The sequence below is a fragment of the Notamacropus eugenii genome, chromosome 5 (genome assembly GCF_028372415.1).
Source record: "Notamacropus eugenii isolate mMacEug1 chromosome 5, mMacEug1.pri_v2, whole genome shotgun sequence".
Lineage (NCBI taxonomy): Eukaryota > Metazoa > Chordata > Mammalia > Diprotodontia > Macropodidae > Notamacropus > Notamacropus eugenii.
Window position 1 is genome coordinate 172,943,747 of NC_092876.1, and position 26,290 is coordinate 172,970,036.

At 36.2% G+C, this 26,290-nt stretch overlaps 2 protein-coding genes across 4 annotated transcripts in view; both read left to right on the top strand.

Annotated features, from left to right (window-relative positions):
• Positions 1 to 13,908, top strand: part of LOC140505477 (olfactory receptor 8B3-like) — a 40,898-nt gene extending 26,990 nt beyond the window's left edge. For all 3 annotated transcript variants that reach the window (XM_072611497.1, XM_072611498.1, XM_072611496.1), the window contains one exon: positions 10,417 to 13,908. In XM_072611497.1, coding sequence (XP_072467598.1) covers positions 10,652 to 11,593 — 942 coding nt within the window. In that variant the 5' untranslated portion in view covers positions 10,417 to 10,651 and the 3' untranslated portion in view covers positions 11,594 to 13,908. The remainder of the gene's footprint in view (positions 1 to 10,416) is intronic.
• Positions 13,909 to 22,614: 8,706 nt separating this feature from the next.
• On the top strand, positions 22,615 to 25,743 carry LOC140505479 (olfactory receptor 8B8-like). Its single transcript, XM_072611499.1, has one exon. It carries the CDS (start codon positions 23,220 to 23,222, stop codon positions 24,174 to 24,176), a length of 957 nt encoding a protein of 318 aa, XP_072467600.1. The 5' UTR covers positions 22,615 to 23,219; the 3' UTR covers positions 24,177 to 25,743.
• The last annotated feature ends 547 nt before the right edge of the window (positions 25,744 to 26,290 follow it).

Genomic DNA, 26,290 nt, shown 5'->3' on the forward strand with positions numbered 1-26,290 from the left:
AGGTGTCAGACACACAGGATAAGGTGTCAGACACTGAAGTCCTTGCTTAAACTAAACTACTAAGCATTCAGACTATGTTTGAGAGAGCACAACTCCTACGGCCTGGCCATGTTGTTTGAATACAAAATGTAAGCTTGCCAAAAAGACTATTTTATGGAGAACTTGCACAGGGCAAGTGATCACATGGGGGTCAGAAAAAAGTGATACAAGGACATTCTCAAGGTCTCTCAAAAACTTTGGAATTGATTGTGTGACATGGGAGACACTGGTACAGGACCACTCAACATGGCATGCCCACAGGAGAGAAGGTGCTGAGCTCTATGAGCAAAGCAGAATTAAAACAGCTCAAAGGAAGTGTAGGATGTACAAATTTAGAGTATCCACCCTAAATGTTCACAAGTATTCTCTGTTCTCAATCTGTTGTAGAGCATTCTGAGCTTGTATTGGTCTGATCAGTCACAGTCTGACACACTGAAACTGGACTTTATCATAGTGATGTCATTTTTATCTTCTCTGAGAACAAAGGAAAACAACCAACCAAGAATTCTAGCAATAGCAAAAATAGGAGAAAAAGAAACAAAAGGAATTGGAATAGGGAATGAAGTAATGAAACTCTCTTTTTTGAAGATGATATGATGATATATTCAGAAAATCCCAAAGATTCAACTCAAAATTTAGTTGAAACAATTAATAATTTTAGCCAAGTAGCAGGATGTAAAGTAAATGCATGTAAATCACCAGCAATTCTATATATCACAAATAAAACTTTGCAAGAAGAAATAGTGACATATATCCCATTTAAAATAATTGTAGACAGTATAAAATACCTTTGAATACGCCTGCTGAAACAAACCCAAGAACTGTATAACAATTATTTTAAAAAACTTTTTATATAAATATGATCAGATTAAAATAATTTGAAAAATATTAATTGTTCATGGGTAGTCAGGGCAAATATAATGAAAATGACAGTTTTCTCTACTATATAATTCAATGTAATCCCAATTAAATTACCAAAAAATAGTTTTACTGAATCATAAAAAAAAAAATTACAACATTCTTTTGGACGTGCAAATAGTCAAGAATATCAATGGCACTAATGAAAAAAGTACATAAAGGAAGGAGGTTTAGCAGTACCAGATTTTAAACTATATTATGAGGCAGTGATTATCAAAACTATCTCATACTGGCTAAGAAATAAAAATGTAAATCAATGGAATAGAAAAGACACAATTTACAGCAGCAAATGAATATAACAAACTTGTAATGTGATAAGTGTTAAGATTTAATATCTTGGGATGAGAATTCATTATATGGTGAAAAAAAAAATGTGGGCAGACAACTGGAAAACAGTATATCTTACACCATTTACCAAGATAAAGTCAAAATAGATACATGACCTAGATATAGAGAAATTACAAGAAAATTAGAAGAACATGGAACATATCAGACTTATGAATAGGCAAACAATTTATGAATAAACAAGAGAAGAGAGAAAGGTTAGGTGTAAAGGGGATGATTTTGATTACATGAAATTTAAAAGGTTATGTACAAATAAAACAAATATAGCCAAGATCAGAAGGATAGCAGAAAATTGGGAGAAAAATTATTCAGTTTCTCAGATAAAGGTCTTTGATCTCAAATATATAAACATTGTCAATTCTATAAGAATATGATTCATTCCTGTTAGAGACACACTTGACACACAAAAAGGTATCAAGGAAAATTTATTAAAGTAGAGTGCAGAGAAACTGAGCACTTTGGTCCAAGCTGATTCCACCCATCTTGAGGAGTGACTTCTATGTTCATTATGAAAGAGTAGCTTCCCAGCAAGGCTACAGGAACACTACGACTTGTTCATATCAATGGAAGCTTCTTATACTGTTCCGAATTTTGCACCTCTCATGACTCCATCCATTGCTGCATGACTTCATGTTCTGCTCTCTGATAGGCTTTCCCTCAAACAACTCATCAAGTCTGCACACAAGTTTCTGACCTCTAAGCTGACTGTGCTAGGTCACAACTCTGATCACTCCAGACTGTGGAAACAGAGCTTCCTTGTTTGCACAAGATCTTCCTGATTTTCCTATTGAAGTCATCAGAATTGCATAGATAGTATAAAATGCAACCTCTAGACAAAAGAAATATATAAGTAAATGCATTTGAGCAACTGGAAGAGATGATGATAAAATGTTACAGACTGATGAGAGGAAAGAAACACTTTGTCCCCTCAAAACACTAATTTTGTCAGGGTTTAGGGGGAGTAAATAAGAAAGAGGGAACTTGTTTGCTATAGTTTAATGACCTTAATTAAAAAAGAAAACAGAAGGAAAATGTAATAAGTATAGTAAGGAAGGAAGAGGGAGTAAAGGGTGGGTGATTGGTGAGGTGAATGTGAAAGAGGTCACAGAAGAGGAGGTAATAAACAGAAGGGAGAATGGGGAAGACAGAAGAGGAGTGGGGAGTAACCAGCCACCAAGCAAAAATGGGAACTGCCCAGAAGCACCCTGTGGTCCTAGAGTCCTGTGCTAGTGAACCCATTGTTACCATTTCCATGAGTATTTCTCTTTGTACGTCTACTCTTCCAGTTTCCGGCTTTGCTACTTGTCTAGATTGAGCTCTTTCTTGTATCACTTCCATCCTACCCCATCCTTTAGGACATGAAAGGCAAGAAGGATTTTGAGTCAGAATGGAGGAATGAATAGGAATAGTTGAATAGTCACACATACATCCCAGAAAAGATTAAATAAAAGACCATTAGACTCACAAAAGGATTAAGAATAAAAAGAAACACTATATACTATAGTATATAGATACTATATATTCCTCCAGTTCATGCAGACACAAAAGTAGAGTCTAGTCAGAGGAGAAAGAATGAGTTAAGCACAGCCCCTGAAGGCCTTTCAAATCAGATAATTTGAGAACTCCAGCCAAATAGCCTTAGGGTGGTCAAGCATGCCTTGGTTCAGGGGTCCAGAAGAACAGAGCGGTCTAGTTACTGAGGGAACAAAAATTGCCAATGTGACAAAGTTCCTACCAAGAGAGCAGCAATCAGTTTGCATGCTCCAGGGACTCAGAAGGTTTGCAAAAAGCTGGCATAAAGTACTATCGACAGCTTTTAAGAACTCAGTGCTCTATACTCAAAGGATACAGACAATGTCTGGGACTGCCAGAATTTTCTGCATGGGAGACATTTGAAGAGAAAAAAATACTGGCAATAATAAGCTTTTGTGGATCAAGGAATGCCACCCACATTAGCCTAGATGAAGAAAATAGCTCCACAGCCTCCATGAATAAAGCCTTAGATAAATTCTATTAGAATTACTGGAAGAGATAAAACATAAAAATTTACTCTGTAGGAATGAACCAGGAAAATAAAAAAAAGTTTACTATAAAAGGTAGCAAAATCTTGCTTGTGAGGGACTCTTTGAAAATTCAAATGTGCCAAACATAAATCAATGATTCCATAGGACAAGAAATAGGAAAGCAAAATCAAAACACTGAAGAAATGAATAAAAGATATGGAATTTCCTATTTTTCAAAAAAAACTGACCTAGAAAACATGTCAAGAGTTAATCTAAGAATCATCAAATTGATGGGGTTCAGACTCTGGGAACCTCCTTGAACTCCCCTTGAATCTTCCCCCTTAATCTGGCCTTTCATACTCAAATCTGTTGCCCTTGGCCTAGCCTGGCCTTCCATTGTCTGTTACCTCTTGTTTCCCACCCAAGTCCTGCATAGTTAGATACTCCCAATTGCCTCCAGCTGTTTCCCACCCTTGATTACATTACTAGTGACCCCAGTCTCATCAAGATTCTCCTTAGACCCTCCTCATCTCTAGACCACCTCTAGATCTTTCCCATGGACTTTCTGTATATAAATTCCATCTTGCCTCCATGAAGGTGCTCAGATTGAATCCAGCTCAGACCACCTAGCTGAGATTCTATCTGGCCTGCTTGTCAATACAAGTGTCACAAAATGCGTAGGCTCCTTAAGAGTCAGCCCAATATGGCAAAATTTTAAAAAACTTTGTTATACTTTGGCTGGAAGAAGTCTTTGGTCGAATTCATTTGGCAGAACCCAGCATGTGGGTATTTTGGGGTCCTGAGTACCCCAAACCTCATATGGTACCCCAGACCTCAACAAGATGACTTTAAACCCCTTCTCACCCCACCAAAAAAAACCCCCAAAACACAAAAAATCTGGATGCTGTATTTTTAAAAGAATCATAGATGACAATTGTTCAGATAATTACATAACCAGAGGACAAAGTAAAAATGATGGGGGATTGGAAGTGGACCTTGAATTTTCCCCTACAATTCAGCAACCCAGTACCCAGAACTTTCCCACACATTTCTACCTACATACTTGGCCACTCCTTAATCTCATCCAGATCTTCCCAGTCTTTTTCTGTATAAAAGTACCAATCTTACCCTCACTAAATTTCAAGGATTCACTTAGAATCTTGTCCACTTCAGTTGGCATCGCAATAAAACCTCACTACTGTGATTGAAAGAAGGCTTGAGTGGTCGAATTCTTTTGAGGCAGACCCATCCTGTACCCTTGCATTTTGGGGTTCTCAACACCTGAAACCACAACCCATATGGTGGCCCATATGGGATATTGCCTGACCCCCTCAAGCCCTTATCTAGCCAACACTGGAAGGTATGTACTCTTTATGTAGTAGGGTATGGTATGATATGGTATGGTATAGTATAGTATAGGACAAGATAGCAGCATAGCATAGCATAGCATAGTGCTCTCCAAACACTTAGGAAGTATTTTTTGGTCCTCATGCTCTCAGGTCAGACTGTAAGGAGGCTATCTTGGACCTGGATACACTTTCTGTCACATAAGGGATGTCCTATCTGTAAGTGTAATCCCAATTCTCTAGGATGACAGCAAATTGGGAAAACTAAAGGTATTTTTTGGTTTCCTGAGGCTTACTCTGCATCCTGGGACTATTGAGGTTCAGGGTGCTGGGTGATGGGGTTCGGACTCTGGGAACCTCCCTGAACTCACTTGAATCTTCCCATTTGATCCAGCCTTTCTTACTCAAATCTAATCTTCTCATTTGTTCCAGCAGTCTTTGGAAGCCCATGGGCTTTTCCTTATTGCTGTGCCCAGGTGTCTGCTGCACTTCCCACTCTTGATCCTATGAAAACCCCATTCCCCAGGCTGCTGACCACTCTTATCAAGGTCCTCCCTAGAATTTATCTGTATTCACCCCAGGGTACTGGTCATTCCCATACCCCTATCAAGACCATCCCTGGGACCCCAGACTAGTTGGTGATACCTGGATTCTTCCCTCCTACAGTCTTTTATGTATTTAAGTTTCATCTTACCTCCATGAAGGTGCTCAAATTCAATTCAGCTCAGACTCTGTCTAGCTGAGGTTCTGGCCCGCTTGTAAATACAAGTGTTACAAATGCTTAGGCTCCTTAAGAGTCAACTCAGTATGGTGAATCTTTAATAAACTTTGTCTTTGTTTGGCTTTAAGAAGTCTTGAGTCAAATTCATTCAAGCAGAACCCAGTGTGTCGGTATTTCAGGGTCCCCAACAACCCTCAGACCTCAACATTGGAGATCCCAAAATACTAACATGCCAGGTACTGCTCAAATGAATTTGACTCAAGTCTTCTTTTAGGCAAAGGATCTTATATACAGAAAGACTGGAGGGATCTGGCATGGTCTGGAGGTTCCAGGGATGGTCTTAAGGGGAGTGGTCAGTAGCCTGGGGTGTCTAGAGGTCTTGATGGGAATGATCAGTACCCTGGGATGAATAAAGATCAAATCTAGGGGGGATCTTGATGGGAGTGGCCAGGGGCTTGGAGAATGGGATTTTGGTAGGATCAAGGGTGGGGAGTATAACAGAGACTTGGGCATAGTGATAATGAAAAGCTTATGGACCTCTAGAGACTGCCAGATCAAGTGGGAAGATTCAAGGAGAGTTCAAGGAGGTTCCGAGAATCTCTACCCCATCAGAATCTTCCTTTATGTAGTGACTCTCAGTCTCCATGCCCATGCCTTCAGGATCCCCCTTCTCTTCTGGCCTCATGACCGCTGGATGCTCATAGCCAGACTCAACAGGACTTCCTGGAAATTTGCCCTTAGGTTAGAACTGGAAAAAACTTAGTCTCCAAGATCTTGAAAAGGAAAGCTTTGTGCCTGGCCTAAATATGATCTAGAGGACCAAAAAAATTGTAAGAATTCAAAAAAAAATCTTAAGATTCTCCTTTCTATAGACTTGGCCCAGACTACGTATGCTAAGGTTATAGTGAAAAGTTAGAATAGCTAAAAATATCTTAGTAGAATCTGCAGGTTTTGAGATTGATCATTAAGGAGTTTTGAAACACATCCTTACAATTCTGGTCACTCCCTTTCCTCTACTCTATTGCCTTGAATCAAGAGTGTATCTCAGTGGGGGGATTGCAAACAGCCCCATGTTTTCCTGTTAACCCCTCTCATCCCTGATCAGATTAAGAGAAGAGAGTGCTGGACAATCATAGGGAGTTTGCATCACCTCTCCCACCTGTGAATTCACTTTCCCGAGAAAGGAAGAAGGGGGAAAGGACAGCAGCTACAGCAGGGTCCCACTGGCAATGGCCCTGGCCCCTGGGCACCCTGTAGCCCACCTGGAAGTATTGCCCAGCCTCTGTGCATCCTGCTCCCCTTCCACCCCCAAGCAGCTGTAGGGAGAGAGGAAAGTGAAATGGGTCAAGGAAGTAAAAGGTAAGAAACCAACCAGCATCTGAACATTAGTAACCCTACTCTTTTAAAAGTTGTATTTTCAACATGTTAATGATGAGATTCTGATTCTGTGTAATTTGGAAATGCATTGAACAAAATGAAGTTACCTGATTGCCAATGCATTTGTTTCAAGTTTCAAATTGGTAAACTTTTGTATCAGTTATGTCAAGCAACTTTTCATAACTTGGACGTGAAGCCATGTGTGTTCATCCTTTGTTGCCGAAGAAGACCATGCCATCAGAGAAAGGATGACATGACTTGTACTTAACTTTGTTTTTTTTTTTTTGAGTGAGGGAAGGCTGTGCAGGTCACCAGCCTCACTTCTCCTCCAGAGCCATCTGAATCCAGTGACTAGATATACATCAGGATGACTGGAGATGACCCAGGATGAGGCAATTGGGGTTAAGTGACTTGCCCAAGGTCACACAGCTAGTGAGTGTCAAATGTCTGAGGTGACATTTGAACTCAAGTCCTCCTGACTCCTATACTGGTGATATAAATATTAAAGAAATCCTGGAATTTGTCTAATTATGTTCCAAAAGTTATTCACCATGATGATGTTGCATTCATATCAGGAGTGCAAAAATGTTTTATTAGAAATACAATACATATACAAATTACAATGATTACAAAAATCCCTAAACATGTTAGATTAATGGAGGTTGAAATAATTGACAAAATTCAGCACTCATGTTGAAAACTTTTAGAAAGAAGATCATAAGGGCTTTTCTTCACCTTATTCTTAAGAAAAACTATTTAAAACCAAATGCTAGCATTATTTGCAGCCAAGCTCTTCCCACTGAAACAAAGGGAAAATCAAGAATGCCTATTAGCATTATTAATACTTGTAAAGCCCTAGCAATACTGCTGCATATAGCAATATCATTAAAAAAAAACAATTGAGGAAATGATAACTGGAAAATAGGAAACAAGGTATTTGTTGGTGACAAGTTGTTTTACTAAGTAAATCCAAAATAATTGGCCAAAAACATTAAGTGAGACAAGTAACTTGAAATGGAGTACCATGATGAATGAAGTCCCCAAAATAATTTCTCTACATATGAATAAGAACAGGAAAATAGACTGGAAGAGAAATAGTGTTCAAGGTAGTAACAAAATACATCAATTATTTGAGATTTGACTTACCAACACATAGCCAGGGTTTGTATAAATACAAAAATAATTTCCATAGAAATAAAAAAGAATTAAATAACTGGAGAGAGATTCAATATTCAAGTGTTGTCTGTTAAACTAATGAAGATGATAATAGTAAAAAAAAGTTAATATATACATTTAAAAGTTGACAGCAATTTTAATATAAATGTGACAAAATAATTAGATAAAATAATGTCAGTTTCACATGATGAAAAGAAATAAGAAGCCAAAAATATCATTGAAACAGAGACAAACAAATGAAGCAAATTTTAAAAAAACCCTAATAATGGAGAACAACTGGCATTTTCACATTTAATATGTGCATGTCATATTTCAACTGGAAGTATTCTAACATGATTCTGAAGACCTATGTTTGAATTATTACATTACAGTCTTTGTAACCATGGATAATCTATAAATTCTCTAGTCCTCAGTTTGCATATCTTTAATATGAGAGAAATAGATTATTTAAACTCTAATAAAGCTTATATTTCAAAAAAATTAAATTAGATATTGTTAATCTTTTTTCCTTCAAAAACTCTTTATTCAGTGAAGTTTTTCTTTCTTATTTTTTTCCTTTTCAGTTTTAGTAATCTCTTGTTTGATTTTTCAGATTTTTATTTTGGTCTTTAATAGAGGTTATATAAATGGGTTTTGAAAGTTATTTTTTTCTAGGAAAGAGGTGGCACCAGTGGAGCTTTGCCACCGCACTCTTTACCAAAAAGCAAAATTGACTAATCCCTGATATTTTAACCCCTTCCTTCATTTATGCATTTCTTTATTCAAAAATCAAAACAAGAGTCAGCCTAAAGGAACTTGCAATTTTTTTGGCTTAGGTTGGATAGATCAATATATACCTATAGAAGAAAGTAAAATATGTGTGTGTGTGTGTGTGTGTGTGTGTGTGTGTTTGCGTGTGTGTGTGTGTGTGTGTAAACATAAAGTCCCAAATATCCAAATGGTGCACAAGGGCAGAGATTAAACTTCTTTAAAACTTTATGAACTTGACTTTAATATTATACATGGTTTGGAGAATATTTTCCTCTAGACAACAATAGGGTGACTCAATCTAACTATCTTGATTCTATGTTGACAGGAGCATATCGACAGCTCATGCTCCCATGTATCTTCTTGAGAGTTCAGTTTGGGGCTGTAACCCTCTGATCTCATACTTCCCCTTTATTCTCTGAATTATGTACACAAGTCCTAGAGATGGTAGCTGCATAAAATGTTGCTCAAGAGAGAAATTCTCAGAATAAAGTTTAGAAGAAAATGGGGGAAGTCCCATGTGTAAATTCAAAGGCTGAGTAGATTGAATCCCTTAGGAGAAAAAAAAAGTTCTATGGTACAGTGTGTAAACATGGACATTGTAATTACTGCTCCCTGAAGAGTCTGATTCCAGGGAGAGAACCTATGGGATCCTCCCTGTGTTTCCAATATAGTTCACGAGAATATCATATCCAGAATAAAGCCTTCAGTTTCCTATCATCTGTTGATTATGTTGACACCTGTGGGAACTATTTCCTCCCCTCAATCTAGAGCACTCCCCAGGTGAAGTCACAGTCCTGTGATCTTTATAGCTCAAAGCATCTCAGTCCAGAGGGTGAGGTTTATTCTGGTTGCTTCGGCAGAAAAGCGAGTAGGAGAGGGAGAATCTCTGATCACAGTTATCTGAATTATTTCTCCTGTAGAACACAGGGGCTCAAAATCAGTAAAGACCATCACTGAAGTGTCTAGGCAGGACAAGGGTGAGTGTGTAAGGCATTCATTTTAGACTTTTCCTTCTATTTTGTCCTCCCTGGTTTTCCAATCAGGAGATTTGAGGATTCTATAAAATATCATGTCCCTAAGATTCATCACTGACACATATATATAAGCCTTTTGGTACACTCTAAGTGTTAACAGGGGAGAGAATATGGAAAGATAATGGTGACTTTGTATCATTATCCTCATAGGACTCTGTACTCTGAGGATGGGACTCTGGATCCGGGCTACAGGCAGCTGGGTGGTACAATGGAGAGAAAATCCTGGGCTTTAAATCAGAAAAAACCTGAGTTCCAATCCAGCTTCAGGCACTAACAAGCTGTGTGACCTTTGGCAATGTCACTTAATCTCTTTTTGCTTCAGTTTCCTCAACAATAAACTGGGGGTGAGAATAATACCTTCCTCCTAGGGTTGTCAAGAAGATCCAACGACATATTTGTCAAGGATTTGAGGCAGTGTTTGACACATAAGAGGTGCTATGTCACTAATTGCAATTATTATTATTTTTCTTACTAATAACCTTATTGGTAATATTCTTAATAATATGATGTTAATAATACTTTTACCATAGGCATTTGCAGAACTCTTTGAGGTACTACTTCATCACCTCTGAAATGGGGAAAAGTACTTAAAGCTTTTCCTGATGTGGTCAACTTAGGGCATACTGTGGGAGATGGGGGAAACTACTGTTATTTTCTTGGTATCTGTTTGCTTTGGAGTCTGAGGAACAACAACTGTTATTCTGCAGGGGAAGTCAGGAACAGTCTTGTAAACATCCAGCTCAAGGAGACAGTTACTCAACCCAATCAAAGTCCCTGGATATCTTGAGGAAGATAAGAACCGTCTCTGCATGGCATGGTGATGATGTTTTCCAGATATTTCTTGAATTGCTCCTTTTTCATGACTGTGAATGAGGGTTTGTTGAACTTATTTTGTTTCTAGCATGACTTTTTCCCTCTCCTCATAGATCCCTCAAGAGGAGGATGGCTTTGACAAATTCCTCTTTAGTGATCGAGTTCATCCTTGCAGGTTTAACAGATCAACCAGAGCTCCAGCTACCCCTGTTCCTCCTGTTTATGGGGAGTTATGTGGTTACTATAGTGGGAAATGTGGGACTGATCATTTTAATCAGGATGAATTCTCAGCTTCACACTCCTATGTACTTTTTCCTCTTCAACTTATCTTTCATAGATCTCTGCTATTCCTCTGTCTTCACTCCCAAAATGTTAATGAATTTTGTCCTAGTGAAAAACATCATCTCTTATTCAGGGTGTATGGCACAGCTCTATTTTTTCTGTTTTTTTGTTATTTCTGAAACCTATGTGTTGACAATAATGGCTTATGATCGTTATGTTGCCATCTGTAATCCATTGCTGTATAATGTTATTATGTCCAATCAGGTCTGTTCATGGCTACTGGGTGGGGCATATGTAATGGGGTTTGCTGGTGCCGTGGCCCACACTGCATGCATGCTGAGACTGTCCTTCTGTGATGCCAACATCATAAACCATTACATGTGTGATGTTCTTCCCCTTCTCCAGCTCTCCTGCAGTAGTACATATCTCAATGAGCTAGTGGTTTTCATTGTTGTGGGCACAAATGTTACAGTGCCTAGTGTCACCATCTTTGTCTCTTATGCTCTCATCCTGTCCAGTATCCTGAACAACAGCTCCACTGAAGGCAGGTCCAAAGCCTTCAGCACCTGCAGCTCCCACATAGTTGTTGTTGCTCTGTTCTTTGGGTCAGCTTCGTTCATGTATCTTAAGCCATCTTCGTCAGGGTCAGTGGACCAGGGCAAAGTATCTTCAATTTTTTACACAAATGTGGGGCCCATGCTAAACCCTATCATTTATAGTCTGAGGAATAAAGATGTTCAGGCTGCCTTGAGGAAAACATTGAAAAGGAGACTATTTTCTAGAACATGAGTAGTATTTTCATAATGTGAGTTGAATTCTAGGACCTAGGGCTCCTTTTCTTTCCTTGATTAATTAAAAATGTCTCAGGATGGAATTTTTACCCAAATATTTTTCTCCTCGTTCACTATTACCGAATATTCTACCACCGTGACTTCATTCTTTTGGTTTAAGGAAGCAATGGGAAGTGCTGACTTTAGAATGAGTGAATCAGAGTGTAAATCCTGGATATTCATTCTCTTTGACTTTTGGCACATCCCTTAACCTTTGTGGGCTTCAGGTTTTTTATTTGTAAACATGGAGGTGTTTGGACTACATAGCTTCCAAGATCCTTTATAGCTATAAATCTTTGATCTGTTACTCTCTGTGAAAATGCAAACATCCCATGGAATCATTCAATAGGTTGTATCTTAATTATAATGGACCTTTCATTGTTACTGCCCATTGTTACTGGTCAGTAATTCGGGAAGGCAATACATGAAGGTAGGTTGTTTGGAAAATAGTAATGAAATTATCAAATCATATCAACATAATATAACCCTTCAAGCCCCTCCCCTCATTTAAGTAAGTCAAATATAGCTAACATTTTAGCCCTCTACATAACTGTACTTTTGCTTTTTTGCATCTCAAAATTGTTATCAAAATTGGATATACGCACAAAGGTATAATTTGTCTATATTTGAAAACCAAAGGAATTTCCTTTCATTTTTTCCCCCAGGCTCAAACCCCTGTGCTTTTAGGTATAGCTGTTTCTGTTAAAATATGTTTCAGGTACATGTTTTCTGAGTCCTACAATAGATATGAAAAGGGGCTGGTCTGGCTCAGAACAATAATTTAAAACTCCCAGCATACTGTAAGTACATGCGTATTTACAACCAGAACATCATGAGAAATGGACAATTAAGATACCAATTTTGAGGAAAATATTTTCAGTTACTGAAAAAAAAAATGGCTCTTGTAACAGTTACAATACGAGAGAGAAATTTCAGGAAGTTGACTTGACTTAACCTTTTCTGAGGGATATTTCCTTTCTGTTGTCAAATTGACAGAACCATCTTAATGCAAAAGTCATTTTTTTTTTGGTGCTATGTCCTATGACATTTACGGGTCAGTTAGGTGGCACAGTGGATAGAGTACTGACCCTGGGTCAGAAGAATCTCGGTTCAGTTCTCACATCAGACACTTACTAGTTGTGGGAAACTGGGAAAGTTACTTAACTTTGTTTGATTCAGTTTTGTCATCTGTAATATGACCTGGAGAAGGAAATGGCAAACCTCTCCAGTATCTTTGCCAAGAAAACCCAAGTGCAGTCATAGAGAGTCTCACACATCCAGTACTGAACATCATTACATTTATTATCAGAAACTGATTGGAAGGGTGGGAGAGATAAAGTTATGAAAATATATTTAGCATTTTGAAACTCTTTATAATTTGGCCCCTTCCTCCTTTTCCAATTTATCTACGTGTTCCTCCCACCCTGAATTAACCATACTGGCCTACATGTCCCTCATGCATGACGTTCCATCTTCATCCTGATGATTTGCACTGGCTATCAGATACCTGGAGTACACTCCATTGTCACCCCAAACTCTTAGAACCTCTGGTTTTCTTCAACTCATTTTGAGTAAAACTTTCTTCATGAGTCCATTCCTAATTCCACTAGCAATTTCTGTCTTTCCTCCCCAAAGCATCTTGTATTCATTTTGTGTGTGTGTGTGTGTGTGTGTGTGCGCGCGTTTGTCTATATATTATGTATCAATATATAATTGTATATATATCTGAACCATTTTTTCTTTTATTTCCGCAGAAATATTTTTCATCCAAACTCCCCTCTTAGATGATATCTTTAATCTTTTCTGGAGATTTATCCTGAACATAAATAGCTTATTTGAATTATTTCATCTGTCCAGTTAATGAGATAGAGCAAATTTCAATTTCCCAGGAAGTGAATAATTTTGTTTTTTCCTCAGTCCTTTCTTCAAGTATCTGTATCTACAGCTGGAGTTGTGCCTTTAGAATACAAGGTTTTTGACTGTAGTGACTCTTTTTCATTTGTCTTTGTGGATACCACCGTGACTTACACGTAGTAATTTCATAATAAATGTTTAATGTATTGGATTGAATTAAACATGACAAGTAGAACTTTTGATTTCTTAATTTGTCTCACTTATTTCCATAGACTAGTTTGAGGAGTGAGAGGAACTATCCTGTTTTTATACATATACATATATATAATATATATACATGTATTTATACACATGCACATACATATACATATGTGTATATACATACACACACATGTATACATATATACATATATATAGAGAGATGGCAATGGATAGTATCAATATATGTACGATGCAGTCATTTATTCATTATACTCCTTGAGGTCAGAAACTATATAGAACCTTTTATAAATTCCCCTCATTTATTGCAAGGAAGTGCTCTGTATAAACACTCAATAAATGTATGTTGAAGGAATCAATGAGCAAATTGAAGAAAGGAGTTTTCCTTCAAGTCCATCCAATATTATACTTACCCAGCTTCCCGGTTATTTAGGCTATCCGGCACTCAGTTATATTCTTTCCCCAGTACTTATTAATCCACAGCTCTGGGTTTCCAACATATGAAGTTTCAAAGTGAACCAGTCATCAGAGAAATTCAAGAGAGAAACTGGCAAAAAACTAGAAAAGGTTCATTCAACTATCTCTTTTCTTGTCTGATTCACGTATATGTGTGTGTACATGTACATGCATATATATATATATGTGTGTGTGTGTGTGTACATTTTGTATGTGAATGGAAATGTGAGTATATATTTGTATGATTAAGGAAATTTATGGTTCAGATTCGCACCTACAATAAGACACATTTGAGAAGAAGAAGCTGGATATTTTATTGATTTACAGAATAGGCAAATGCATGAACAGTTTAGAGCTACAGCAGAAATAATTAATATAGCCTAATACTAATATATTTATAGCAATATTAATATAGATATAAGAGGAAATAGAAAAACATCACCAATTCAGGGAAGCACCAACACCTGAATTTTCTCAGCTGGGGAATCCCGGGATACAGCTTTCAGGGTCTGAATTGGGAGCAAGTAGTCCCAGGCAGAGCGTCCTCTCCATGGGTGAGATTCCGAGGATTTATACTAAGCAAGGAGAGTTTATAGGGATCTAGACAAAGAAGGCTTTTTGCCAACAGCTCCGCACACTGTTCCAAGCTGGTCAGGCACATGGCCATGGGAGTACCGATGTTGGTTCGTCAAGGACATATCATACGGGGGCCACAAGATATAAGTTAATTAATCATATACTGGGAGGACTAGCCAGATCCTCCAAGTATTATCTATGTGTTCCGGGGGTGGCTAGCTCCCAAAACATTAATGCATGGCCAACTCGCGCATGTTATGTTCCTTGAGAGGTTACCAAAAGGACAGAGTGAACTTACTTTATTCAAGGGATATGAAATATTCCTTCAATATTATAGATGAATATATCGATGTTTATTCAAGCATAACTCAGCCTGCTCCTATGCACTTTGAGCTGATTATTCCATTTTCAGTGTATTTTTCTGTCAGAAATTGGCCAATGTTACATATCAGCTTATGATTTATTATTTCATTGATTGTATTGATTTAAGAAAATGTTAAAAATGGAGGTTAAACTTAAATGTGTGTCATGTATATAAGCATATGAGCTAGTTGTTAATCATTTACCAGGACAACACTGCATTTATGTGTACATATATGCCACAGGTTACCTAGTATTAGAGCAACTTAGCTTTGTAACACTAGAATTTTGATAGATTTTACATGTCATTTAGTCCAGTCTCCTCATTTTATATGTAAATATATTGAAATTCAGAGAAATTAAATGATTTGTTCATAATCACAGAGGAAGAAGTGTAAAAGCTAGGATATATTAAAAACTACATTAACAACAATGGCTAGTATTTATATGGAACTTCAGTACTGAGATGATTGATTTGATTTTGTATCATTTAGTTTTTATGCTTCAAAAATGATTAATTCTGCCTGGTAATTACTTTTGTTTCACAATTATTCAAGTTATAATTCTTTGTCTCTGAACTTATTTCAGAAATTTCCTGTAAGAGTGTAAGTTTGAAAATCCACTTCTGGTCATCACTGATCTATTCTTATCTCAAGGAATTGGGAGCTCTGTGTGAACACAAAGGAATTGATTTGATTGCTTCTTGATGTCCCGTTGCATCAACAGGGTCCAATTGCCCAATAAAAAATTTTAAGTAATTATTTTCTTTAGTAAATTTTTGTATACATTTTTTCCATTTGTCCAATTCTACTTTTAAAGGTGTTCTCTTCAGTAGATATTTGTGCTTTTCTTACCATTTGACCAATACTGTTTCATAAGATCTTATTTTCTTTAACATATTTTGTACCTCCTTTAGCAAGCTGTTAATTCTCTTTTCATAATTTTATTGGATCACTCTCATTCCTCTTTTTTTAAATATATAAATAATATAAATAAATATATAAATAAAATCAATTTTATTTGATTTTCAAAATTGTTTTTCAGCCTTTCCAAGAATTATTTTTGGGCCCCTGGCCAATTCACATTTTTCTTTATTTCTTTGTATGTAGATACTTTGCATTTGTTGTCTTCCTTTGGTTTTGGGAATTGATCTTTCCTGTTACCATGATAACTTTCTATGGTTATATCATTTTTTTGGTGTTGTCGCTCCTTTTTCCAGCCCATTTATTGATTTTTAAGTTTATGTTAAATTTAGTCTCTAAATAGCAGGGCTGTACAGTGGAAAGAGCTCCAGGTTTATAATTAGGAAAACCTAAGTTGCAATCTGATCTCTGATACTTACTAGCTGTGTTACTTTGGACAAGTTATTTTTCTTGGTGCTTTAGTATCCTCATCTGCAAAATGAGCTGGAAATGGAAACAACATACTGGTTCAATATATTTGCCAAGAAAGCCCCGAATGGGATCATGAAGCATTAGACACAAATAACAAATAAAAAATTGGGTTCTACTATGAGGTTGAAGGAGACAGTATCCCAGACTTCATTTTATTCATCCTGCTGTTTTCAGAGTTAATTCTGGATGTCTTTATGTTTTTGGTTTTTCCCAAATGGTATGATCTAATGAGAGATGTGGTCACTGTTTCCTGGCCCATGCTCTGCTCTGTGAGCAACCATAAGCACCCTTTTCTGTTCAGGAATTGTGGCCAAGGTCCCTGTTCCAACTAGAGAGCTGCTATGAACATTTTTGTGTATGTGGGACCTTTTCACATTTTTATGATCTGTTTGGGATACAGTCCTAGAAGTGATAGGGTATACACACTTTTGTAGCACTTTGGGCATAGTTCCAAATTGCTCTCCAGGATGGTTCGATCAGCTCACAGCTTCACCAACAATGAATTAGTATTCCAACTCTCCCACGTAATCTCCAACATTTATCATCTTCCTGTTTTGTCATGTTAGTCAGTCTGATAGGTGTGATGTCGTACCTCAGAGTTGTTTTGATTTGCATCTCTCTAATCAATAGTGAAGCTTTTTTCATATGATTATAGATAGCTTTAATTTCTGCCTCTGAAAACTGCCTGTTCATATCCTTTGACCATATATCAATTGGGGAATGACTTGTATTCTTGTAAATTTGACTCAGTTCTTTATATATTTTAGAAATGAGACCTTTATCATAGATACTAGTTGCAAAAATTCTTTCCCAGTTTTCTGCTTCCCTCTTAATCTTGGTTGTATTGGTTTGTTTGTGCAAAAACTTATCAGTTAAATGTAATCAAAATTATCCTTTTTTCACTTCATAATGTTCTCTATATCTTGTTTGGTCATAAATTTTTCCCTTCTACATAAACTTGACAAATACACTATAACTTGTTCTCCTAACTTGTTTATAGTATCAGCCTGTATATCTAGATCATGTGTCCATTTGGACTTCATTCTTGTGTACAGTGTCAGACATCGGTCTATGCCCAGTTTCCACCACACTGTTATCCAGTTTTCCTACCAGTTCTTGTCAGACAGTTCTTATGCCACAAACTGGGATCCTTGGGTTTACCAAATAGTAGACTGCTATATTCACTGACTCCTGTGTCTCGCATACTTAACCCATTCCACTGATCTACCCCTCTATTTCTTAGTCAGTAACAAGTAGTTTGGATGATTTCTGCTTTATAATACAATTTGAGATCTGGTAGGGCTAGGAGACCTTCTCTAGCATTACTTTTCATTAATTTCCTTGATATTCTGGATCTTTTGTTCTTCCAGGTGAATTTTTATATTATTTTTTCTAACTCTAGAAAATAATTTTCCAGTAGTTTGATTGCTATGACGCTGAATAAGTAAATTAATTTAGGTAGAATTGTCATTTTTATTATATTAGCTCAGCCTACCCACAAGCAACTGATGTTTTTCCAATTTCTTAGATCTGGCTTTGTGTGAAAAGTGTTACATAACTGTGTTCAATTTGGGTTTCTCTTAGCAGGCAGACTCACAGATATTTTATAGTGTCTATCTTAGTTTTAATGGGATTTCTCTTTCTATCTTTTCCTGTTGGGCTTTCTTAGTAATATATAGAAATGCAGATGATTTATGTGGGCTTATTTTGTAACCTGCAACTTTGCCAAAGTTGTTATTTCAAGTAGTCTTTTACTTGATTCTCTGGGATTCTCTAAGTATATCATCTGCAAAGAGTGATAACTTAGTTTCTTCTTTGCCTATTCTAATTCCTTCCACTACTTTTTCTTCTCTTATTGCTAAAGCTAACATTTCTAGTATCATATTGAATAACAGTGGTGATAATAGACATTCTTGATTTACCCCTCATCTTACCGGAAATGCATCTAGCTTATCCCCATTGCATATAATGATTGCTGATGGTTTTAGAAAGGTGTTGTTTCTTATTTTAAGGATGGCTCCATTTATTCCTATACTGTCCAGTGTTTTCAACATGAATGTGTGCTGTATATTTTCAAAAGCTTTTTCTGCATCTACTGATACAATCACATGGTTTCTCTTAGTTTTGTTGTTGATAGGATCAAGAATGCTGATAGTTTTCCTAATATTGAACCAACCTTGAATTCCTACTATAAATCCTAGTTAGTGATAATGCATAATCTTTTTTATGTTTCTGTAGCCTTCCTTTTTGCTTACATTTTGTCTAAATTTTTGTATTAATATCAATTAGATATATTGGTTAATTCAGTTCCCTTTTTTCTTTCCATGATTTAAGCATCATGATTATATTTGTATCACAGGAACAATTTTGTGGGATCTGTGTTCTTATTTTTAAAAATAGCTTGTATAATATTATTCCTATTTTCTCTTTTAATGTTTCATAGAATTGAATTGTAAATCTATGTGGTCCTAGAGCTATTTTCTTAATGTTCATTCATGGCTCATTCAATTACTTTTTCTGGTATTAGGTTACTTAAATTTTCTGTTACAATTTGATCTGAACATTTTATATTTTAAAATTATTCATCCATTTCATTTAAGTTTTCAGTTTTAAAAACAGATAGAAATAATAATTTCTAGTAATTTATTTCATTTTCTTTTTTGGGGGTTCTTTCTCATTTTTGATACTGGCAATTGAGTTTTCCTTTTACAAAAAATTAAATTAGAAAAACGCTATCCACATACAGAGAAAGAGCTAAGCAGAATGCAGAACAAAGTATACTATTTTCTCTTTTTTCATTTCTGGGTTTTTTCTCTATTGTTCTAATTCTGCTTTCACAAGATGACTAATGTGAAAATATGTTTAATATAATTATATATACATATATATGCACACATATATCAGAATGCATGATGTCTCAGTGTTTTGGGTAGGGGGAAGAAAGGGAGAAAGGAAATTTAGAACTCAAAATCTTACAAAAGTGAATGTTTAAAATAAAAAATAATTTAATTAACTAATCAAAAAAAGAAGAAGAAATTGTCTAGCCCTGAGAATTTACATTAAGACCATTGGAAAACTGGGGTCCGATGTACTGATCCATACTACTAAAAATTAAGGCCAATGATTAATCAATTAGTTAAAGGAAGTATAAGAACTCATTTTAATGTTCAAAGGCAAAATTTAAACAGAGAATATAGCAGTATTAATAAAGCAAACAAATTTTTTGAGAAGACCAAGAAAACTGGCAAATTCGTGATTTGGTTTTTGTGAGGATAACTCTCTTCAGAAATGAGAAGAGAAAATACAACAAATGAAGAGGAAAGTAAGTTCCCTTCCTAAAATAATAATTACACTCTTTTACACAAGGGTAAAGGCTAGCAATACTGAAGATTTTGATGAAATGAGAAAGATTGCAAAATAAAGTAAGGAATAAAGAGTTGAAACAATAGAATAGAAGAATGAGAAATTGAACACTCCATAAAGCACTTTCCATGGTAAATTCTAATCAAGAAAACAGATTGACTTAAAAATGGACTTAAGTAAACGTTTAGATATCCAATAATTTTCATTCTACAAAGAAAATGTTATTTTCAAAAATTAAAACATCAATTCATCAAATTCCTTACAAAACTATTCACTTAGCACACAAAGAGAATATAGTGCAGAAAAATGAATCAAAGACAATGTGACTTATCAATACTGATATAAATATTAAACAAAATCCTGGAATTTATATAATTATATCCCCAAAGTTATTCACTATGACTAAGTTGCATTTATACCAGGAATGCAAAAATGTTTTATTAGAATAAGAAGTGAACATATAAATCACAATAATTACAAAAATCCCTAAGCATGTTACATCAGTGGAGGTTGAAAAAATGGACACAATTCAGCACTCATGTTGAAAACTTTTAAAAAGAGGAACATAACAGCTTCTCTTCACTACATTCTTTTAGAAAAACTATTTAAAAGCAAATGTTACCATTATTTGCAGTCAAATTCTCCCATGGAGACCAATGGAAAAGGAAGAATACCTATTAGCATTATTAACATTCGTTAAAATTCTAGCAATACCACATATAGCAATATGATAATAAAAATTGAGGAAAAAACTGAGAATAGGTAACAAGGTATTTGTTGTTTGTCTAAGTAAATCCAAAATAATTGGCCAAAAAACTTAATTGCCATAGGTACCTTGAAATGGAGTAGCATGATAAATGAAGTCCATAAAATAGATTTTCTATATATGAATAACAATGGGAAAATAGACTGAAACAGAAATGGTGCTTAAGGTAGTAACAAAATGAATTAATTATTTGAGATTTACCTTGCCAACACACAGCCAGAATTTATATAAATACCAAAATAATTTCCATAGAAATAAAGAAGAATTAAATAACTAGAGAGGCACTCAATATTCAAGTGTTGTCTGTTAAACTAACAAAGATAATAATAGTAAAAAACAATAATATATAAATTTATGCCAATGACAGCAATTTTAATAGAAATGTGATACAAAATAATTAGATGAAGTGATGTCAAATTTCACAGGATAAAAGAAATAAAAAGTCAAAAATATCATGGAAAAAGAGACAAACAAATGAAGCAAATAAAAAACCCTTATAATGGAGATTTAATATGTGTATATCATATTTCAAAAGAAAGTATTCTAAATTTTGAGTCTGAAGACCTGTATTTGAATGATTGCATTACTACCTTTATATCCTAGGGGAATTCATAAACTCTCCAGTCCTCAGTTTCCATATTTGTAAAATGAAAGAAACAGATTATTTAAACTCTAATAAAGTTTACATCTCAAAAGAAAACTAGATATTTGTTGATCTCTTTATTTTTTCCTTCAAAAAGTCTTTAGTCAGTGAGATTTTTCTTTCTTTTTCCCATTTTATTTTTGGTAATCTCCTGTTTGACTTTTTAGATTTTTATTTTGTTCTTTAATAGAGGTTTTAAAGTTTTGACAGTTTTTTTTTCCCAGGAACCAGATCACATCACCATATGTGGAGTTTTGCCACCACAATCTTACCAAAAAGCCAAATTAACTGATACCTGATATTTCAAGTCCTGCCTTCATTTATTCATTGCTTCGTTCAAAAATTAGAAATAGAGTAAGCCTTAAGGAACTTTCAATTTGTGGGGCTTAGGGGTAGAAAGATCAATATATACCTATAGAAGTAAGTACAATATATGTGTGTGTGTTTGTGTGCGTGTATGTGTGTTTGTGTAGTTAACATAAACTCCCATGTATCCAAATGATGCACAAGGGTAGAGAATATAACTTCTTTAAAACATTAAAGAGCCTGACTTTAGTATTATACATGGTGAGGAGAATATTTACCTCTGGGCACAAGTAGGATAATGAAGTCTAACTCTCTTGATTCTTTGTTGACAGGAGCATATAGACAGCTCACGGCCCATGTATTATCTTGAGAGCTCAGTTTGGGGCTGTAGCCCTCAGAGATGGTGACTGCATAAAATGATGTTCAAGAGGGAAATTTTGAGAGCCAAGTTTAGAAGAAAATGGGGGAAGTCACATACGTAAAGACTGAATAGAAGACTGAATCCCTTGGGTACAGTGTGTAAACATGGAGATAGTAATTACTGCACCCTGAAGTGTTTGATTCCCTGGAGAGAACCTTTTGGATGCTCCCTGTGCTTCCAATGTAGTCCACGTGAATATCATATCCAGAATAAAGCCTTCAGTTTCCCATCACCTTCTGATTATGGTGACACCTCTGGGCACTATTTCCTTCCCTCAATCTAGAGCACTCCCCAGGTGAAGTCACAGCCCTGTGATCTTTATAGCTCAAACTACCTCTCTATTCATCCCAGAGGGTGAGGCTTGTTCTCTGATTGCTTCAGCAGAAAGGGGAGTAGAAGAGTGAGAATCTCTGATCATTATTATCAGAATTATTTCTCCTTCAGAACCCAGGGGCTCAAAACCAGTAAAGACTATCACTGAAGTGTCAAGGCAGGAGAAGGGTGCATGTGTAAGACATTCATTTCAGATTTTTCCTTCTGTTTTGTCCTCCCTGTTTTGGCAATGACAAGATTTGAGGATTCTATAAAATATCATGTCCCTAAGCTTTGCCACTGACTCATATATAGGTTTTTTGGTGTACTCTAGGTGTGAGTGGGGAAGAGAATGTGGAAAGATAATAGGAATTTTGTATCATTACCTCCATAGGACTCTCCTCTGAAAAAGGGACTCTGGATCCAGTCTACAGGTAGGTGGATGGTGCAATACCAAGAAGTTTGGGCTTTAAATCAGAAAGACCTGAGTTCCAATTCAGTTTCAGGCACCAATAAGGTGTGACCTTGTTCAATATTATTAATCTCTGTTTCCTTGGGCTGAAGTGACCAGCATATGGGATACTGTAAGGGATGGAAATTACTGTCATTGTCCTGGTTTCCAGTGGCTTTGGAGCCTGAGGAACATCAACTGCTATTCTGCTGGACAGTTTTCTATAATCATCCAACTCATGGAAACAGTTGCTCAGTCCAATCAAAACTCCTGGATATCTTGGGGAAGATGAGAACTGTCTCTTGATGGCATGGTGATGATGTTTTCCAGACACTTCTAGAATTTCTCCTTTTTCATAACTGGAGTTGAGGCTTGGTTGCCTCTAACAATTATATTGTATCTAGCATGACTTTTTGCATCTAGCATAACTTTTTTCATCTCCTCATACATCCATCGAAAGGAAAATGGCTTTGGCAAATGCCTCTTCAGTGACTGAGTTCATCCTTGCAGGCTTAACAGATCAACCAGAGCTCCAGTTACCCCTGTTCCTCCTGTTTATGGGGACTTATGTGATCACTATTGTGGGAAATGTGGGACTGATCATTTTAATCAGAATGAATTCTCAGCTTCACACTCCTATGTACTTTTTCCTCTTCAATTTATCTTTCATAGATCTGTGCTATTCTTCTGTCTTTACTCCCAAAATGTTGATGAATTTTGTCCTAGTGAAAAACATCATCTCTTATTCAAGGTGTATGGCACAACTCTATTTTTTCTGTTTTTTTGTTAGTTCTGAATGCTATGTGTTGACAATAATGGCTTATGATCGTTATGTTGCCATCTGTAATCCATTGCTGTATAATGTTACTATGTCCAATCAGATCTGTTCATGGCTACTGGGTGGGGCATATGTAATGGGGTTTGCTGGTGCCGTGGCCCACACTGCATGCATGCTGAGACTGTCCTTCTGTGATGCCAACAACATAAACCATTACATGTGTGATGTTCTTCCCCTTCTCCAGCTCTCCTGCAGTAGTACATATCTCAATGAGCTAGCGGTTTTCATTGTTGTGGGCACAAATGTTACAGTGCCTAGTGTCACCATCTTTGTCTCTTATGCTCTCATCCTGTCCAGTGTCCTGAACATCAGCTCCACTGAAGGCAGGTCCAAAGCCTTCAGTACCTGCAGCTCCCACATAATTGTGATCACTCTTTTCTTTGGGTCAGCTTCATTCATGTATCTTAAGCCCTTTTCATCAGGGTCAGTGGACCAGGACAAAGTATCTACAATATTTTATACAATTGTGGGACCAATGCTAAACCCTATCATTTATAGTCTGAGGAATAAAGATGTTCAGACTGCCTTGAGGAGAACCTTGAAAAGAAGAATATTCTTTAGAACATGGGTAGGATTTTCATAATGTGAGGTGAATTCAAGGGCCTAAGGTTCGTTTTCTTTCCTTCCTTTGTTAAAACTACCTCAGGATTGAATCTTTATCCAAGTCCTTCTCCTCATTCTCTATTGCTCAACATTCTACCAGAATATCTTGATTCTTTTGGTTTAAAGAAGCCATGCAAAGTGCTGACTGTAGAGTAAGTGGATCTGGATATAAATCCTGGATGTTCTTTCTCTTTGATCTTCTGCTAGTCCCTTAACCTTTGTGGGCTTCGGATCTGGGATTTCAGATATGGCTTCTAAGATCCTTTGTAGCTATAAATTTTTTATCCGTGATTCTCTGTGAAAATGCAAATATCCCATGGAATCATTCAACAAGTTGTATCTTAATTTTTATAGAACTTTCATTCACTGTCCATTGTTACTGATCAATAATTCAGGGAGGCAGTACATGAAGGCAGGTTGCTGGGAAAATCATATAGATGTAATATAACCCCTTCAAGCCCCCCCACCCAATCTAAGTAAAGCAAGCGTAGCTAATCTTATGACCCTTTACATAACTGTATTTTTGTTATTTTCTTCTCAGAATTGCTATCAAAATTGTATAGGTGCACAAAGATAATTTGTCTTTTATATGAAAACCAAAGAAATTTCCTTTGACTCTTTTTCCCCAGACCCAAAGCCCCATGCTTTTAGGTACAGCTGTTTCTGTTAGAAGATTTTACAAGTATAAGTTTTCTGACTCCCACAATGTATATAAAATAGGGCTGGTCTGACTCAGAACAATAATTTAAAATTCCCAGCAAACTGTAAATACATGTCTATTTACAACTAGGAAATGATGAAAAATGAACAGCTAAGATATACCAATTTTGAAGAAAACATTTTCAGTTTCTGAAAATATTGCTAGTGGGAAATGTTCTTATAACACTTACAATATGAGAGAGATTTCAGGAGGCTGATTTGATTTAAAAGCCTTTCTTGAGTGATGTTTCCTGTCCATTGTCAAATTGACTAAACCATTTTAATGCCAAAGGCAGTTTTTGGTGCTTTTTCCTATGACATTTATAGGGCAGTTAGGTGGCACAGTGGATAGAGTACTGACCCTGGAGTCAGAAGTACCCGAGCTCAATTCACGCATCAGACATTTACTAGCCGTGGGAAGCTGGGCAAGTCACTTAACCTTGTTTGATTCAGTTTTGTCATCTGTAATATGACCTGGAGAAGGAAATGGTAAGCCTCTCCAGGATTTTTGCCAAGAAAATTCAAATGAAGTTACAGAGAGTCCTAGACAAATCCAACATTCAACAACATTACATTTATTATTAGAAGCTGATTGGAAGGGTGGAAGAGACCAAGTTATGAAAAAATGTTTGGCATTTTGAAACTCTTTATATCTTTGCCCCTACTACCTTTCCTAATTTACCTGCATGTTCCATACACCCTGAGTTAACCATACTGACCTACTTGTCCCACCTGCATGGCATTCCATCTTCATTCTGATGATTTACACTGGCTATTTGATACCCGGAGTACACTCCATTGTCGCTCCAAACTCTTAGAATCTCTGATTTTCTTCAACTCATTTTGAGTACTACTTTCCTCATGAATCCATTCCTAATTTCCTGACAATTTCTGCCTTTTCTCCCCAAAGCATCTTGTATTCATTTTGTGTGTGTATGTATCTATTGTATATGAATGTATAATTGTATATATACCTGGACCATTTTTTTCATTTCTGCAGAAATATTTTTCATCTAAACTGCCCTCTAAGATGACTTCTCTAATCTTGTTTAGGGATTTATCCTCAATATAAATAACTTCTTTGAATTATTTCATCTGTCCAATTAATGAGATAGAGCAAATTCCAGTTTCCCAGGAAGTGAATAATTTTGTTTTTTTCTCAGTCCTTTCTTCAACTATCTAAATCTATAGCTAGAGTTGTGCCTTTAGAATACAAGGTTTTTGATTGCAGTGACTCATTTTCATTTGTCTTTGTGCCTAACACAAGGACTTACATGCAGTAATTACATAATATATGTTACTGTATTGGATTGAATTGACCCTGGCAAGTAGAACTTTTACTTCTTACTCTGCCTCCCTTATTTCCAAGTACTAGTTTGAGGAGCAAGAAGAATT